The sequence below is a fragment of the Coregonus clupeaformis genome, chromosome 21 (assembly GCF_020615455.1).
Source record: "Coregonus clupeaformis isolate EN_2021a chromosome 21, ASM2061545v1, whole genome shotgun sequence".
In the NCBI taxonomy this organism is placed as follows: domain Eukaryota; kingdom Metazoa; phylum Chordata; class Actinopteri; order Salmoniformes; family Salmonidae; genus Coregonus; species Coregonus clupeaformis.
The window spans coordinates 58029556-58046674 of record NC_059212.1 but is presented as its reverse complement, the minus strand read 5'-3'; the positions used below and the strand labels follow the sequence as shown (position 1 = coordinate 58046674).

At 44.1% G+C, this 17119-nt stretch overlaps 2 protein-coding genes across 3 annotated transcripts; both read left to right on the top strand.

The window, feature by feature from the left end:
- The first annotated feature begins 67 nt into the window (after positions 1-67).
- si:dkey-9i23.16 (uncharacterized protein LOC571915 homolog) lies at positions 68-7514 on the top strand. Its single transcript, XM_041843038.2, has 6 exons — positions 68-205; positions 2202-2295; positions 2693-2806; positions 6497-6553; positions 6875-7045; positions 7179-7514. The coding sequence occupies exons 2-6, from the start codon at positions 2218-2220 to the stop codon at positions 7302-7304; spliced, it is 546 nt and encodes a 181-aa protein (XP_041698972.1). The 5' UTR covers positions 68-205; positions 2202-2217; the 3' UTR covers positions 7305-7514.
- A 143-nt stretch (positions 7515-7657) lies between these two features.
- Positions 7658-16794, top strand: vps37c (VPS37C subunit of ESCRT-I). 2 transcript variants are annotated; one of them, XM_041843036.2, is made up of 5 exons: positions 7658-8492; positions 10022-10130; positions 11602-11773; positions 14402-14484; positions 14848-16794. In XM_041843036.2, the coding sequence occupies exons 2-5, from the start codon at positions 10038-10040 to the stop codon at positions 15556-15558; spliced, it is 1059 nt and encodes a 352-aa protein (XP_041698970.2). In that variant the 5' UTR covers positions 7658-8492; positions 10022-10037; the 3' UTR covers positions 15559-16794. The 2 variants fall into 2 exon arrangements, with proteins under 2 accessions (XP_041698970.2, XP_041698969.2); XM_041843035.2 differs by having other exon boundaries at positions 7843-8790.
- The last annotated feature ends 325 nt before the right edge of the window (positions 16795-17119 follow it).

Genomic DNA, 17119 nt, shown 5'->3' with positions numbered 1-17119 from the left:
AAAATGAGTAGAGTAGTTAACTTTCACTGGTGCGAGCCTCCACCCCTAGCCCTACCCGGAGGCAGACCCCTCGTCTTGGGAGACAGTGATACAATAGTCAATATAAACATTGGTAGCAACCGTTTTTGTGACAGTCTGGACCTCCACGGTCATTTTGCAACAAAAAAAGGACATTGTGCATACAACAGGTGCTGTTTTCATCAAGGTAAGTTAGTTTTTTAAATAGCTGATGAATTTACATAAATGGTGGATGAAGTTGCGTTGTCCTTCAGGGGGAATCGAGAGAATATGGCAGTTTAGCCCTATCGATGTGTAGGCAACGTAACAAGATTATTGAGAATTAAGAATGGTAAATAGGTCGTATACATTTGTTCTTAACTGACTTGTCTCATTAAATAAATGTTTAATCAAATGTAGGCTAATTAAATAAATAAAAGACGACTATCTTTCTATTATGGCGGATATCTGGGCATGGTGCCCTGCCCAAACCCCCCTCACATTCACTTGTCCGTGAATGTCATGTTGCGTCAATACAGTACAGACCAGTCGGCTGGACCGTAGTTCATTGCTCTTTCCCCTGTTTTGTTTTTTCTTCCCTCTCTCCCCTCCTCTTCTTTCGTTTGCTTGGCCTAAACAAGCAAACCTTTCCCCACTTCGAATCCAGTAGAGCGCAGAGTGCATGCAGTGAGATCTGTGTTTGAAGAGCGTTCTATGCTCTGGAATAATGTTTGGTGTCTCTGGTCTGGAAATGAAATGTTCCCATGCCCCCATATCTTAATTTAATTGTAATAAACTCTCCCTCCCCGCCCCTTCCCTCTTCAAGTGCACTGTGCACATCTGCTTTTCATCCAGCAGCAACATTCCACTATATCCAATGGGGACTAGGCCTACTCTGACATGTGGTTTTCGTTCTCTCTCTCTCTGACTCTCTGTCCCCTCCCTCCCTCCCTCCCTGCCTCCTTCCTTCCTTCCTTCCTTCCTTCCTTCCTTCCTTCCTTCCTTCCTTCCTTCCTTCCTTCCTTCCTTCCTTCCTTCCTTCCTTCCTTCCTTCCTTCCTTCCTTCCTTCCTTCCTTCCTTCCATCCCTGCCTCTCCTTTTCTCTCTCATTCTCTGTCTCTCTCTGACTCTCTCTCCCCTTCCCTCCCTGCGCCTTCCTTCCTTCCTTCCTTCCTTCCTTCCTTCCTTCCTTCCTTCCTTCCTTCCTTCCTTCCTTCCTTCCTTCCTTCCTTCCTTCCTTCCTTCCTTCCTTCCTTCCTTCCTTCCTTCCTTCCTTCCTTCCTTCCTTCCTTCCTTCCTTCCTCCCTCCCGCCCTCCCTCCCTCCCTCCCTCCCTCCCTCCCTCCTTCCCTCCCTCCCTCCCTCCCTCTCCTTTTCAGTCTCTCTAGCTCTCCTTCTCGCTCTCCCCCTCTCTCAATCTCTCTCTCTCACTTGCTCTATGGCTCTCTCTCTCTCTCTCTTCCAATCATTCACACCACTCATCACCACAATCCAAATCCTTGTTAGGTAAAATGCACCTCTCCCCTCTTGCAGTTTCAGCTCAACATAAACATGCACATGCTTAAAGGGATACTTTGGGATTTTGGCAATGACTCTGGTGAAGGTACTCATTGCCAAAATCCCAAAGTATCCCTTTAATAAGCAGAGTTCAAATACCATGCTGGAAAGCATAGAACTCTTTGTGAATCGTCAGTCAAACCTTTTAACCCAAAATTGCAAACATGCATTCTACTGTTTGTCTACGTTCCAGTGCCTGTGATTACATTTTGTGTTTGCATTGGTTACGTTTTGTGGTTGATTCTGATAAGCATGTCTCCTCTCCTCTCTCCTTTCTCCTCTCTCCTCTCTTTTCTATTTCCTCTCCTCTCTCCTCTCTCCTCTCTTTTCTCTCTCCTCTCCTCTCTTTTCTCTTTCCTCTCCTCTCTCCTCTCTTTTCTCTTTCCTCTCCTCTCTCCTCTCTTTTCTCTTTCCTCTCTCCTCTCCTCTCTTTTCTCCTCTCTCCTCTCTTTTCTCTTTCCTCTCCTCTCTCCTCTCCTCTCTTTTCTCTTTCCTCTCCTCTCTCCTCTCTTTCCTCTCCTCTCCTCTCTCCTCTTTCCTCTCCTCTCTCCTCTCTTTCCTCTCCTCTCCTCTCTCCTCTCTTTTCTCTTTCCTCTCCTCTCTCCTCTCCTCTCCTTTCTCTTTCCTCTCCTCTCTCCTGGACCAAAGACTTTCATTCAGGACGATGTCGTCCGCTGAGTCAGGAACAGGTGTTCCTAAACTACATCGCCTCTTCATCAAGTTTGACCCAGAGGTTGTAGCGGTAAGAGAATTGAATGAGTAATGGACATGAATTGAATGATTACTAAACATTCATACATATAGATAGTCAATACATCTACCAGACTGCTTTCTCCCTCCCGGTTGTACCATTCTGTTGTCTTAATAGTGGAATTCATATATCTGTCTAGTCACCATGCATCAGACACTTGCTCCACGGAGTACACACTTACTCACTCCCCCTCATGGACTTAAAACCTTTGGACTGGTGAAAGCAAGGGCTAGAAGGACCGATTGTCCTCATCATACTTTTTGCACTTGTAATTTCTCATGAGCAAGACTGAATGGAACTGGGAGAAGGATAGAATCGGACCACAGAGCTTAGTTTTGTAATTATCATCACAGTTCCTTTAGATGCAGTTCTCTCTTTTTTCCACCAGGTGGTGTCGATACTCCTGGGTCTGTTCCAGGTGCTGTTGGCTGTGCCTGTGTACTACATGGACGTTGGCTTACCCAAACTACAACTCATGCTCCCTTTATTTATTGGCTTCCTGGTAAGATCCTAATTTGATAAAGCCATAAATATATTTGTTTCTGTCACAGGAGGCTGCTGAGGGGAGGACAGTTCATAATAATGTCTGAAACAGCGCAAATGGAATGGCATCAAACACATGGAAACCATGTTTTTTTTTTCTATATACTTTTTCCCCCTGACCATACCATCCCTACCCTAATTGAGGTAAACTAATGGACAACAATACTTCTACTCCTACTTACAGCTATTTCGCTCACATCTACCGTACCTGTAGTTAAATAATTCTACATTCCACATTTCTTCTTTCTTCAAGTGCTGGATTTCCACCCACAGCGGCCAATCCACCATTCATTCTGATCTTAACTCCAACCCTCCGATATGCACAGATCCACATCTTTCCCAGTATAATGCATTTAGCTATTTCCTTTTGTAATACATCCCTCCATTTTACTATGATGTCTTACGAGGGTCCTGAACCTAACTATTTATAACATTTCTACCGATATTGCCCTAAAAATAAATACTTTACTCAAAGTATAATGATATTTCCCATTGACTGATTGTGTTTTTTCAGATCCCCTAACAATACAGTTTGTAGGTCCATCTGAACCCTGATATTATGACATAACAACCATTCCTGGACCTGATTCCAAAAGCGAGCCACCGATGGACAGTACCAGAAAATATGTTCTATTGATTCTGTTTCCTCGTGGCAGTCTGCACAAGGCTGACTGTTCAATGCCCCATATACTGAATTGAGCATTCTTTTTGTAGCATGTATTTATATAATAGCTTAAATTGAAACGAAGGGATTGATGTGTCAATTGTTGTTTTATACATTGAGCTCCAAAAGTTTTGGGACGGTGACGCATTTTCTGTTGTTTTGTCTCTGTACTCCAGTGCTTTGGATGAGATGTGACACAATGTCTATGAGGTTAAAGTGCAGACTGTCAGCTTTAATTTGAGGGTGTTTTCATCCATTTCGGGTGAACCGTTTAGACATTACAGCAGCTTTTGTACATAGTCCCCCCATTTTAGGGGGACGAAAGTTTTGGGACAAATACACTTACAGTGCATTCGGAAAGTATTCAGATCCCTTTACTTTTTTCACATTTTGTTACGTTACAGCCATGTTCTGAAATGGATTAAAAAATATATATATATCTCATCAATCTACACACAATACCCCATAAAGACAAAGTGAAAATGGGTATTTAGAAATTATAGGTACAAAAATTAAAATACAAATACCTTATTTACATAAGTATTCAGACCCTTTGCTATGAGACTCGAAATTGAGCTCAGGTGAATCCTGTTTCCATTGATCATCCTTGAGATGTTTCTACAACTTGATTGGAGTCCACCTGTGGTAAATTCAATTGATTGGACATGATTTGGAAAGGCACACACCTGTCTATATAAGGTCCCACAGTTGACAGTGCATGTCAGAGCAAAAGCCGTGAGGCCGAAGGAATTGTCCGTAGAGCGCCGAGACAGGATTGTGTCGAGGCACAGATCTGGGGAAGTGTACCAAAAAATGTCTGCAGCATTGAAGGTCCCCAAGAACACAGTGGCCTCCATCATTCCTAAATGGAAAAGGTTTGGAACCACCAAGACTCTTCCTAGAGCTGGCCACCCGGCCAAACTGAGCAATCGGCGGAGAAGGGCCTTGGTCAGGGAGGTGACCAAGAACCCGATGGTCACTCTGACAGAGCTCCAGAGTTCCTCTGTGGAGATGGGAGAACCTTCCAGAAGGACAACCATCTCTGCAGCACTCCACCAATCAGGCCTTTATGGTAGAGTGGGCAGACGGAAGCCACTCCTCAGTAAAAGGCACATCACAGCCCACTTAGAGTTTGCCAAAAGGCACCTAAAGGACTCTCAGACCATGAGAAACAAGATTCTCTGGTTTGATGAAACAAAGATTGAACTCTTTAGGCTGAATGCCAAGCGTCATGTCTGGAGGAAATCTGGCACCATCCCTACGGTGAAGCATGGTGGTGGCAGCATCATGCTGTGGGGATGTTTTTCAACGGCAGGGACTGGGAGACTAGTCAGGATCGAGGGAAAGATGAACGGAGCAAAGTACAGAGAGATCCTTGATGAAAACCTACTCCAGAGCGCTCAGGACCTCAGACTGGGGTGAAGGTTCACCATCCAACAGGACAATGATCCTAAGCACACAGCCAAGACAACGCAGGAGTGGCTTCGGGACAAGCCTCTGAATGTCCGTGAGTGGCCCAGCCAGAGCCCAGACTTGAACCAGATCGAACATCTCTGGAGAGACCTGAAAATAGCTGTGCAGTGACGCTCCCCATCCAACCTGACTGAGCTTGAGAGGATCTGCAGTGAAGAGCGGGAGAAACTCCCCAAATACAGGCGTGCCAAGCTTGTAGCGTCATACCCAAGAAGACTCAAGGCTGTAAGCGCTGCCAAAGGCACTTCAACAAAGTACTGAGTAAAGGGTTTGAATACTTATGTAAATGTGATATTTCATGTATTTTTTTTTATGTAAAAAAAACTTGTTTTCACTTTGTCATTATGGGGTATTGTGTGTAGATTGATCAGGGGGAAAAAGTTTTGGTCCAATTATTCATAGCATGCAATGACTACATCAAGCTTGTGACTCTACAAATTTGTTGGATGCATTTGCTGTTTGTTTTGGTTGTGTTTCAGATTATTTTGTGTCTAATAGAAATGAATGGTAAATAATGTATTGTGTCATTCTGGAGTCACTTTTATTGTAAATAAGAATAGAATATGTTTCTAAACACTTCAACATTAATGTGGATGCTACCATGATTACGGATAATCCTGAATGAATCGTGAATAATGATGAGTGAGAAAGTTACAGACGCACAAATATCATACCCCATGCTAACCTCTCACCATTACAAGAACAGGGGAGGTTGGCACTTTTGGGGGGGTATGATATTTGTGCTTCTGTAACTTTCTCACTCATCATTATTCACGATTCATTCAGGATTATCCGTAATCATGGTAGCATCCACATTCATGTAGAAGTGTTTAGAAACATAATCTATTCTTATTTACAATAAAAGTGACTCCAAAATGACACAATACATTATTTACCATTCAATGGGCATAATAAATAGGTATGGTGACCATTATAAATAGGTATGGTGACAGAGGGCAACCTTGTTTTACGCCTCTTGACAATTCAAAGTTCTCAGAGCAGTAACTGTTATTTATTATTTTACATAAAGGATTGTTGTACATGACTTTTACCCATCTTATGAGAGAGTTGAAAAAATCCAGGGACTTATAAACAGATTATAGGCGTACTGTATCAAATGCTTTCTCAAAATCTGCTATAAAGATTATACCTGGTTTCCCTAATTCTCATAGTTTTCCATTATTTCTAGTAGTTGTTTAATGTTGTCTCCAATAGACCTTCCTTTTAACCGTCTGATTGTGATGAATAATGTCAGGTAGCACGTCTTTTATTCTATCAGCAATACATTTTGCCAATATTTAAATTTTTTTTATTTGATACCATTAGAACCATTCCGCTCCAGCCATTACCACGAGCCCGCACTCCCCAATTAAGGTGCCAAGCTTCCTGAGGTTTCTGTGTATTTTATGCATAGGCTATATGTTATATAGGGGACATCATTGGAGTGTTTGGTTTTATTTTTTCACATCTGTAGCAATTGAAACAACATATTGTTTATACTTTCTTTTAAAGTTTGTGACGGCAGGATCGTTCGCCATCGCCTGTGAGAAGTCTCCCAGCAGAAATCTGGTAAGAAATTACAACAGTCACGTGTTACATTGGAATGAACTGGTGTGATCATAATAATCTATTCCATTATTGAAAAGTCCACCTCGGTCCACCTGTACAGTAGACCACTTGTTGGGCTGAACATGTTGCCCATAGGCTACTGTGCAATGTATGTACCCTATTACGTGCATAAAAATAAGATACATCCATTTATATAGCAACATTTTGGTCCAACACCATTTTTTCTTAGGAACAATAAAGTTGATCGTATTTCATTTTTGGGGCCAGGATATTTTCCAGTCTCTATTTACTCTATCATCTGTGTTGTGTCCTCCTCCCCAGCTGATGGGCTGTGCCTACACTAACGTGGCCAGCCTGGTGGCAGGCTTACTGGCTCTGTGTATGTATAGCGTCTCCCTACACTCCGTCCAGGGCTTTGCTGAACCCTGCACTCTGCCAAACATAGACCTGTACACAGGGGCTGCACACAAGTGCCCAGGAGAGTACCTGGAGGTAAGGAATGATTTGTGGGTATGTGGCCAGTTTGTCTTGTTTGCCCCTATGCTATTTCAGTGCCATGTATTGTGTGGCACTGTGTTTTTTTGGGGTTGTTGTTGATCCTTCCTTGTGTTTTTCTCTGTCCCAGGGGTTCTTCAGAAGTGTCACAGTCCTGCTCATCGTTTATGACCTGGGGGCTCTTATCCTCCACTCTCTCCTCTCCTTCTCCGCACTCAAGGGACTCAGAGTGGGACTGTGCCGAATGATCAATTAATCAATTACTCAAACTGATTAACTAATGGATTCTAGTTGAAAAACCTATTTTAGAAAAATATTGTTTAATATCGGTGACCAAGTTTGTTCATTTCAGGGGTTTGTTTGTTCCTTTCGAGCTTTACAATTGTTTGAGAAACATTTACATTTTAGTCATTTAGCAGATGCTCTTATCCAGAGTGACTTACAGTTAGTGAGTGCATACATTCTTTTTTTATACTGGCCCCCCGTGGGAGTCGAACCCACAACCCTGGCGTTGCAAACGCCATGCTCTACCAACTGCCGGCCATTCCCTTCCCTACCGTGGACCAATTGTGCGCCGCCCCATGGGTCTCCCGGCTACGACAGAGCCTGGATCGAACCAGGATCTCTAATGGCACAGCTAGCACTGCGATGCAGTGCCTTAGACCACTGCGCCACTCGGGAGTTATTAATAAAATAATTTGTAAAAACTCTGTGGACTTCTGATGCTTATTTAGATTCAGGATTGTGTGTTTAGTGTAAGGTCACTGCTGGCTTTTTATAATAACCTAGAAATATCAGGAACAACATATTCTTTCCATACTGTTAGAATGTTTCACTTGTGGTGAGTCATTACTGGCAATATGTTTTTATTAGTAAGCATTTATAGTGAGAGTCATGATGACAGGTATTGGGCATTGACATAATGTTCCACTTTTTCCAACCAGACTTCGTTTACTTTACTGGTTACCACAATACTGGCATTCATGGAATAATCCTGTCACGTAGGGGTGGGTTTCCCTTCAAATCAGCTGCGCGCTGGATGAAACCATTGCCCCAAGAAATGGATAAACTGTAAAAGAAACCTGTTCAAACTATCTAAAGATTTGCTTTCAGGTTCAAGAAATCAACATTTCTGTGGTAAAATCAGCAACATGATCACAATATATTTTCATTTTCTTTAGTTAGAAAGGTCATTACTGACACTGCATTTAATCACCCCGCACGGAAGCAGAATATGGGTCATTCCAAAAATGGCGGCGGGTTCTGTTAGTGTGAAGTGAAACTTTCCAAATATTGCTGATAAAACATAGCTATTCTTTAATCCATTTGAATGATTATCGTCGAGCAGATATTGAAGCAATTATGATTGGATTACTGCTGTACCTGACGTCAAGCAACACGATCGAATGACATCGTTGTTTTGAGGATTTTGAGATCGCGAACGGTGGGCTTTCCTCAAAGTTGACGGTAGCAAGAGTGCCTTTCATTGAATGTGATCATAACGATTGTTGTTGTCATCCCTACACGGAACTCGGACAACCCGTTAAGGCTAGCTAACTAGCCCGTTAAATTACGTTGGATTCTTCTTTTACCGGCTATTTTTTCTCAACCAGATTGCCTTGTTTGTAAATCGGGGTCAGGGCTCCGGTGGCCGTTTTACGTCATCCGTCAACCATAGGTTGATGCTCGTCAATGTTGTGTGCCCTGTTGCAACGAATTTCTTGATTTGCTAGCAGCATAACGTAAGTAATTTTGCCCGCTAACTTGCCTATAATGTGATAGTCTGTATGCTTGCTGTGGCTAACTATAGCTTGTTGACAACAGTATTAGTATTGGTCAGCTGATGGCAAGCCATCAATCAAGATAGCTAGGGTGCGTTCAGCAGGGCACAATGTTGTGGAACGTTACAAACATGCCTCTCTGACATGTAGAATAAGGAACCACGACACTCAGCCCAGTCAAAGCGATTCTCTGTCCTGGCACCCCACTGGTGGAACAAGCTTCCCCCTAATGTCAGGACAGGGGAGTCTCTGCCCATCTTCTGCAAATGTATCTGTAACCCTACCTCATCAAAAGTGTATCTTAAATAATAAAACAATTCCCTACACTTGTCTTTTCCTGCTAGTACTGACTTCTCTGATAACGACTTTATTGAGGGAAAATGTACTTTCTACCACTGTGGTATGTTGAGGATGAATGTACTAATTGTATGTCTCTCTGGATAAGAGCGTCTGCAAAATAAAAAATAAAACAATAAAAATAGATCTATTAATGTTATTTCTAACTGCAACGTTCCACAACATTTGCCTACTGAATGTGGCCCATGTTTAATGACTTGGCAGATGAAGTAACTTAGGCCTGACCAGGATTTAGCCTGGGTCTGGTTTATCAAAGCATAAGATGTATGTAGTAGAGCTGGGACGATAAACCGAAAATCATAGACATATGAAATTTTAACACCGATCATACCAATCACTTATCGCAGCCATTTTGCTGATACCGTTCATTACGATAAGTAGCCTATACTAGAGAAATGTGAAGTTTGAAATTAAATACGTTTGCTAATATGGGTCATTTAAAGGATCATTCAAAAAAACTGTGGTGCAAATTAATGTTATAAATGTATCGTTCTATTTATCATTATCACATCAATTCAGGCAATTTATTGCGATATTGATTTTTGTTCATATTGCCAGTCTCTAGTATGTAGCATCATGGTGGAACAATGCAACATTTTAGTGCTCACATATAACTGCCAATTCTGTTGTGTATGATAACGTTAGATTATAGTCTAGAAAATGATGATTTCCCATTTCATATTTGATCAGCCTGCCTGTTCAATTATCATTTTGTGTGGATCCATTTTGTATCCTGTCAGTTAGTTTCAAGTTTAATTTCTCAAATTATCTATGTTCAGTAAACTGATGACATTTGACATTGACAGCTCACTTTCTCCTCCCATCTGATTGACAGCTGTCCTGGCAAATCAATGGACAAGCTTCAGGACCTTAGCCAATCCGAGTTGGAGGATTTGCTGAACAACACAGAGCGGGTGGAGTCCATGGCATTGGAATCTGATGAGGTAAGCAATCACGTCTTTGCTTTGTCTTATTGTCTGTCTATTGTGTCTTAAATAGATTGAGATGTAGCCTGGTCCCAGATCTGTTTGTGCTCTAACCAACACCTATGGTCATCATGTTTGGCGTGACAATGACCACAGGAGTTTGCAAGACGGCACACAACCGATCTGGGACCAGGCTAGTCGAGATGCGCCTCTCTTACTGAAATACCTCCAGTGTTTTGTATCTGAGTAAGGGATAATGAATAGCCAAGCTTGTCTATAGGCCTATCTCTGAGCTGAGGCCTTGTTTTTTCTGTCAGGTCACACGGCTTGTCTATTACTCAGAGTAGGCCCTAGATGAATGATTAATCTGAGGATGGTCATCTAGGTCTCGTCTCACTCTGACTAGTAGCGATGTCCAGCCTCATCCTGCCATCAACAGTTTCTTTTTTACAAGGACATATTGACTTACTTCTCTTCCATCTTTGTCCATAGATCCAAAACAGTAACCTTTGAGTTTGCATTGAGGTTAATTTGTTTGTCTTCGCTCTTATAATAATAATAATATGCCATTTAGCAGACGCTTTTATCCAAAGCGACTTAGTCATGTGTGCATACATTTTTACGAATCGGTGGTCCCGGGGATCGAAGCCACTACCCTGGCGTTACAAGCGCCATGCTCTACCAATTGAGCTACAGAGGACCCCTCTTCACGTGGGGAGTTATGTTCGCTAGATGCAAATGACCTGTCCCTGGCCCAACTCGTCTTGTTAGTTAAGCCATGTTTAGCAGGGACTTCCTTGTTTAAATCAAGTTGAGATAAGAACATTGATAGCGATAAACACGTCACCAGGCAAACCTGTCCTTATCATAGTGTAAACAGTGTCAGTGCTAGCTTAGCATATAGCTCTGCCTCCCTGAACTACCCTCTGACTGGGCTTGAACCAGGGTCCACTACCTCACCAACACACGTGACCGCCGGCTTGACAACATATGAACCAGTCGAGCTATAGAAAAGGATCCAATTCGATAGCACCATTGGCGACATTTCGAGCTAGCTGTGGAGTAAAGCTCACGGCACGTTCTTATCTCTGTTACACTAGCATAGCCGGGACACTGGTCTCAGAAGGGAGGACCTGGCAGCTTCTGTCCAACGGACTAATACTGTATGGCAATGTCATCATTCAGCGTATTGCCATGATATCCCAACCATAGTCACGTACAGGGGGAGAGAGTAGTGCCTTGGGCAGAACTAGAACCCAGGTCCCCTGACCCCAAGACAAACGCACTATCCACAATCCCAATAACGTTATCCCAAATGGGAGCGATCATAACACGCTTATCGAGGCTAGGGTCATTACGATCGCTATGAGAATTAGCTAGCTATGTAAGTTAGTGTACAATGTCTGTTGTACATGGTCACTGTCAAATAATCACATTAAAAAAATACAGTTGAGTGTTATTGACTCCTCTTCCTCCTCCTCGTATATAGATTCAGAACATCCAGCTGGAGAGGGAGATGGCGCTGGCCTCCAACCGTAGCCTGGCAGAGCAGAACCTGGACATTAAGCCTCGCCTGGAGAGACAGAGAGAACATCTAGTGGAGAGATACTCTGAACTGGAGGGAGTCAGAGATGCCTACAGACAGCACTGTGACCAGAAAGGTAAGGGAGAGAAGGATGAGAGAACACCTAATGGAGAGATCCTCCAGTTCAGAGGATGTCAGAGAGACCTACAGACAGCGCTGTGACCAGACCGGTAAGGGAGGGAGGAATGGACTGAGGAATGGACTGAGGAATGGACTGAGGAATGGACTGAGGAATGGACTGAGGAATGGACTGAGGAATGGACTGAGGAATGGACTGAGGAATGGACTGAGGAAGGAAGGAAGGGAAGGAAGGAAGGAAGGAGTCAAGTCAGAGAGTCCTTCAGACAACACTGTGACCAGACAGGTGAGGGAGGGATGGATAGAATGGGGAGGGAGCGAAGGATGGAGGGAGGGAGTCAGAGAGACCTACAGACAACACTGTGCCCAGGGAGGGAGGGAGGAAGGAAGGAAGGAGAGATGAAGAAAAGCAACATAATAGAAAGAGGAAGAGCGAGGATATGGATATGGGAATAGCATGATGGAGAGATGACAGCGACATGAGAATGAGGGAGACAGACAGATGGCAGGAACAGACTTGAGAGAGAGTGTAGTGTAGTGTAGTGTAGTGTAGTGTAGGGATATATCTTGTCTGGTCTGTTCAGATCCTGGACAGTCAGTTGGGTTCTACTAGTCAAACACAGTGTCTGCATCCCAAATAGCACTCTCTCGCCTATATAGGAAATAGGGTGCCATTTGGGACTCAGCCTTGGTCTCTACTGGTCAAACACAGACAGACAGACAGACAGACAGACAGACAGACAGACAGAGCTCCCCAGGCTTCCAGATCTGTCATGTGTGTCTGTCTGTCTGCCAGGGTCTCCCTGGATACCACCGCATCAGCTCCCATTCCACTGCCGTCAGCACTTTATCAGGAAGCAGAGCAGGCCTGTGATCTGTGTACATGCACACATACGCTCCTGCAGCCTTGTTTTGTAAGCTTTTCATGAGAAGCTGTGTTTGTGGTGGTGTCCGTTCGCAGGGTTGGAATTGGGTACGGAGCATTTTTACATGGTGACTTTCCCATTTCCACCCCTGTCTGTTTGCATGTGCACGCCTGTTGTAATGATGTATCTGCTATTATAGTTATGTCATATGTTTTTCCTAAAGGTGATTAGGTCATGTGGAATGCATTGTAATTTCACCCCTAAACCAGTCCTCCTAGTGATTCATTTTGACTGGGTGTTAACCTTTACTCTACCAGCATTATGGTGCGAGCTTGCCCTCAATGAGAAGTATACAAGAGGTATTTGAAGATGCATGAAGGTAGATTGTCCTGTTACGTGTATATCCACGTTTATCGAACAGTGAGCTTCATGGCTGAGCTTCATGAGATTCGTTCGTTCTCATTTTTAAATGTGTTTAATACACAGGAGGCTGCTGAGGAGAGAACGGCTCATAATTATGGCCGGAACGGAGCAAATGGAATGGCATCAAACACATGAAAATCATGTGTTTGACGTATTTGATACCATTCCACTCCAGCCATTACCATGAGCCCGTTCTCCCCAATTAAGATGCCACCAACTTCCTGTGGTTTAATAGGCTTTACAAGAGAAAGTGAAAGAGGGAAATTGTGCAAATGAACAAAGTTGTGGTGCATGCCTTTTCTGAAGGAAGAGCAGCATGTTTACATTGAGCAGATGGGAGAAGAATGGAGGAGAAAAAAACCGCTAGTAGGAAGCACTGGGAAAAAATATTGCAAACATTTAGTAGTGAATTGTAACTTCATCACCTCTTGTGCGCCGCACAACAGAGACTCGCCGATAGATATCGAACGCTATGGACTCACCAGCTCGCTTTCTCCCGTTGTGCTATTTACAAACAAACACGTGACTGGTTCAACTGTTCTGGGGAACTACGGTAAGCTCCGTAATGTAAAATAATGTGACCGGTGAGATGAAGAACGCGATCTGCTTTATCTCCTAACGTATTGCACAAGGTGACTGCAGGTATTTACTTAAAGTAGCTACAAATATTCACATTTATTTAAAAACTTCAAATAAATAGTTTTGAGGCTATTGAAAAACTATCCCGTGGCTTTTTTCAAGTACCCCGGTACAGACAGTATACATTTTTACATTTAGCAGACGCTCTTATCCAGAGCGACTTACAGTTAGAGTGCATACATTATTATTTTTATTTTTTCATACTGGCCCCCCGTGGGAATCGAACCCACAACCCTTGCGTTGCAAACGCCATGCTCTACCAACTGAGCTACATCCCTGCCGGCCATTCCCTCCCCTACCCTGGACGAATTGTGCGCCGCCCCATGGGTCTCCCGGTCGCGGCCGGCTACGACAGAGCCTGGATTCGAACCAGGATCTCTAGTGGCACAGCTAGCACTGCGACACAGTGCCTTAAACCACTGCGCCACTCGGGAGAGTATACCGCCCATAACTAGTGTTTAACAACAGGCATGAAGAGTTGTGCTGTCAGTGTTGTGTGTTCCTACTGGCACTGACAAGCTTGGCGTTGACATTGAAGTGTGGGAGGGGTTTATTTGTCCTCTCTCTTACACTCCCTCCCTCTACATTGGTCTCTTACTCTCCATTTCTTTCACTCTCGCTCCCCATTTCTGCCCCGTCTCTTTTTTATTCTCTTGCTCTCCCTCTCTTTCCATTCTCTGCCTCTCTCTCTCTCCCAGATGGCATCATGGGGCAGGCGTCACCAGAGGGGTTGTTCTCCAGACTCCAGACAGAGGGCGCCAGCACAGAGACAGAGTCAGAGGTGAGAGGCCACAATGACGGACTACTCAGGTGGAAAATGAAACAGACAGATTATATTGTTGATGAGTATGGGGGAATATATATCCTAAAACACAGGGCCAATGACGACAAAATGATCTACATATCTCTTACTCTATTCAACTCCGTACAGAGGACCAGCAGTTGGAATAAGACATAATAATAATAATAATAAATCATAATAACTTTGTTAGTTGCATTTTCAGACATTGTGAATAAAGTGAGGGTAGAAAGTAAGAGGCTGAGATTATCATTGAATACGGAATTTTGCTTGTCCATATTTACCCTCTTCCCTATCTCCCTTTATTTAATTCTGGCTCTCTCTTTTTCCCCCTCTCTCCTTCAGTCTCTGGCAGATGAGTTTCTGGACGGCCAGCTGTCTCTGGACTCGTTCCTTGACCGTTTCCTCTCCCTCCGCTCCCTCGCTCACAAAAGACGAGTGCGGATAGAGAAACTGCAGGAGATCCTGCGCCAGAAGAAGGAGACCGCCGCGGACGACGCCTCCGCCGGCTCCATGGCATCACAAATGAGCGCCAATCAAGACCCAGCGACAACACAGCCATGGAATCCTCATCAACAAACCCCTCAGCAACAACAACCGCAGCAGGATTCCAATCCCAACAACCACGCTAGTTTCCAAAACGGCCCCGGCTCCGCCCTACCTTACACCCTTTACCCCGTCTCCCCTCTTAACCCGACAGCCACCGCCGCAGCATCAGGCCCAGGCCCGTCCATTCCCCCAGGTCAATTTCCTCCCTACCCCAGCCCCGGCTCACCTTTCACCCCAGTGGCGGGCTACTCAGCCCGTCCTGCTTTTGGGCCTCCGGCCACTTCCTGCCCGTACCCCACCCAGCCCACGTTCCCTGGCGTCCCCGGCTCAGGGTCTGCGTTCGGGCAGTACAGCGCCCCCAACAGCGCCCCCTACCCCTCTGCGTACCCTTACAGCGGGGTTGGGGGGTATAGCTACCCCACAGGCCCCACTCTGCCCAACTCTCAGTCCCCCACAGGCAGGCCGCTGTACAGGCCTGGGTTTGGAGTGCCACAGCCCTACTCCTGAACCACCCTCTGCTCTCACCCGCTCCCTCGACGTCTCACCCCGTCACTCGTCTCCCACCACACATTCTCCAGTCTCGCTCTCATTTCTCTCTCTCGCTCTTTTTTTCTCACTCTTTACATCTGTCTAACGCACACTACATCTCTCTCTCTCACTTTCCTCCCTCTCTTGAGCTGCCTCCTCTCCTCCCCCCTCCCCTCCTGTCATTCTCAAGTGCATAACTGTCTCAGGACCTCCCCTTGTGTTCCAATGTGTTGTCAGAAACACACTCCCATTGGCTGTCGGCCCCTTCACTCTCCCCTCTCTCTCCTATTGGCTGTTGGCCCTTTCACTCTTCTCCCTCCCTTTGTGGAATACTGAGCCAATCAACAAGACCTTGGCCACGTACGTTTCAGATAGAAATGGAGCTGACGTGACTCCTTATTCTACATGTCAGAGAGCCATGTTCTACATAAAATATGTCTACACATCATGTATTCCTTATCACTGGTTTCACCCTGTAGCACACGTTCCTTGTGGCACTGTGTTCGGTATATGCATTGGAATACATTTGACTCGTTCTAACACCCATATCATTCTACACCGGTGTCAGATTACATGTGTTGATCATATTAGTTCGTACACGATGTTAACTTAATACCCACCCGAACCAAAACGTTTTACAGGTGCAGTTCTGTTCAGGAATTCTGTTGTTCTGTAAACTGTCTTTGTTGCTCTTCGTACTGGTTAGGAAGTACTTAAGAAGAAAAATCATATGAAATCATAGCAACTCTAGGATATGTCCATGTAATCATATTCATTATGATCTAAAAGGCTAAACTGATCCTATATCAGTACTCCTACTTTGAGAGGCTTTATGAATGCGGGCCCTGATCAATGGTCGTTTTGGAGACTTCAATAACCCTATCTTCTTTCTTATTCACCTGGCTTTGCATGTATGATGTTTGTATCTTAGCCAAATCTGGACATCTTTACAGGTGTAGGACCTTAATTTGACCTGTTTCTCTCAACAGGAAAATAATCCTGCATCAACAGGAAATTTGAATTATTGTGTGGGTTATAATTAATGGTGGTTTTTGTAGGGGTTGCTAAAGAAAATTGTCAGGGCAAATCAAGTCTGAAATTACAAATTTTAGAAGCCTTTTTTCAACCTCGACTACACTAGTGGTCCTTTGTAGCTCAATTGGTAGAGCATGGCGCTTGTAACGCCAGGGTAGTGGGTTCGATCCCCGGGACCACCCATACGTAAAATTGTATGCACACATGATTGTAAGTCGCTTTGGATAAAAGTGTCTGCTAAATGGCATATTACATTTATATTATATTATACTACAAGTTTGCATTTCCTGTCCTGCAACAGCAGGGTGATCAAATTAAGATCCTACATCTGTATGTCCTCCAAGTTTAGCTTCCAAGTCCTTTCTTGACAGGATGTATTGGTTGGTTGTTTAGGCATTGTGATGCCTATTGACAGTGATGTCATTGTTTACAGAATCATATCTGTATTGTCTGTTGAGGATCATGCCTGTTTCTCTTCTCTTTGGTCTCTCTGTTTTCTCTCGCT

Excerpts from the sequence above, each read along its gene's own strand:
- si:dkey-9i23.16 (XM_041843038.2), top strand. The coding sequence starts at position 2,218 with ATGTCGTCCGCTGAGTCAGGAACAGGTGTTCCTAAACTACATCGCCTC. Across the intron at positions 2,296-2,692 it reads TTGACCCAGAGGTTGTAGCG|GTGGTGTCGATACTCCTGGG; the intron begins GTAAGAGAATTG and ends TTTTTCCACCAG. Across the intron at positions 6,554-6,874 it reads AGTCTCCCAGCAGAAATCTG|CTGATGGGCTGTGCCTACAC; the intron begins GTAAGAAATTAC and ends CCTCCTCCCCAG.
- vps37c (XM_041843036.2), top strand. The coding sequence starts at position 10,038 with ATGGACAAGCTTCAGGACCTTAGCCAATCCGAGTTGGAGGATTTGCTG. Across the intron at positions 10,131-11,601 it reads TGGCATTGGAATCTGATGAG|ATTCAGAACATCCAGCTGGA; the intron begins GTAAGCAATCAC and ends CCTCGTATATAG. Across the intron at positions 14,485-14,847 it reads GCACAGAGACAGAGTCAGAG|TCTCTGGCAGATGAGTTTCT; the intron begins GTGAGAGGCCAC and ends TCTCTCCTTCAG.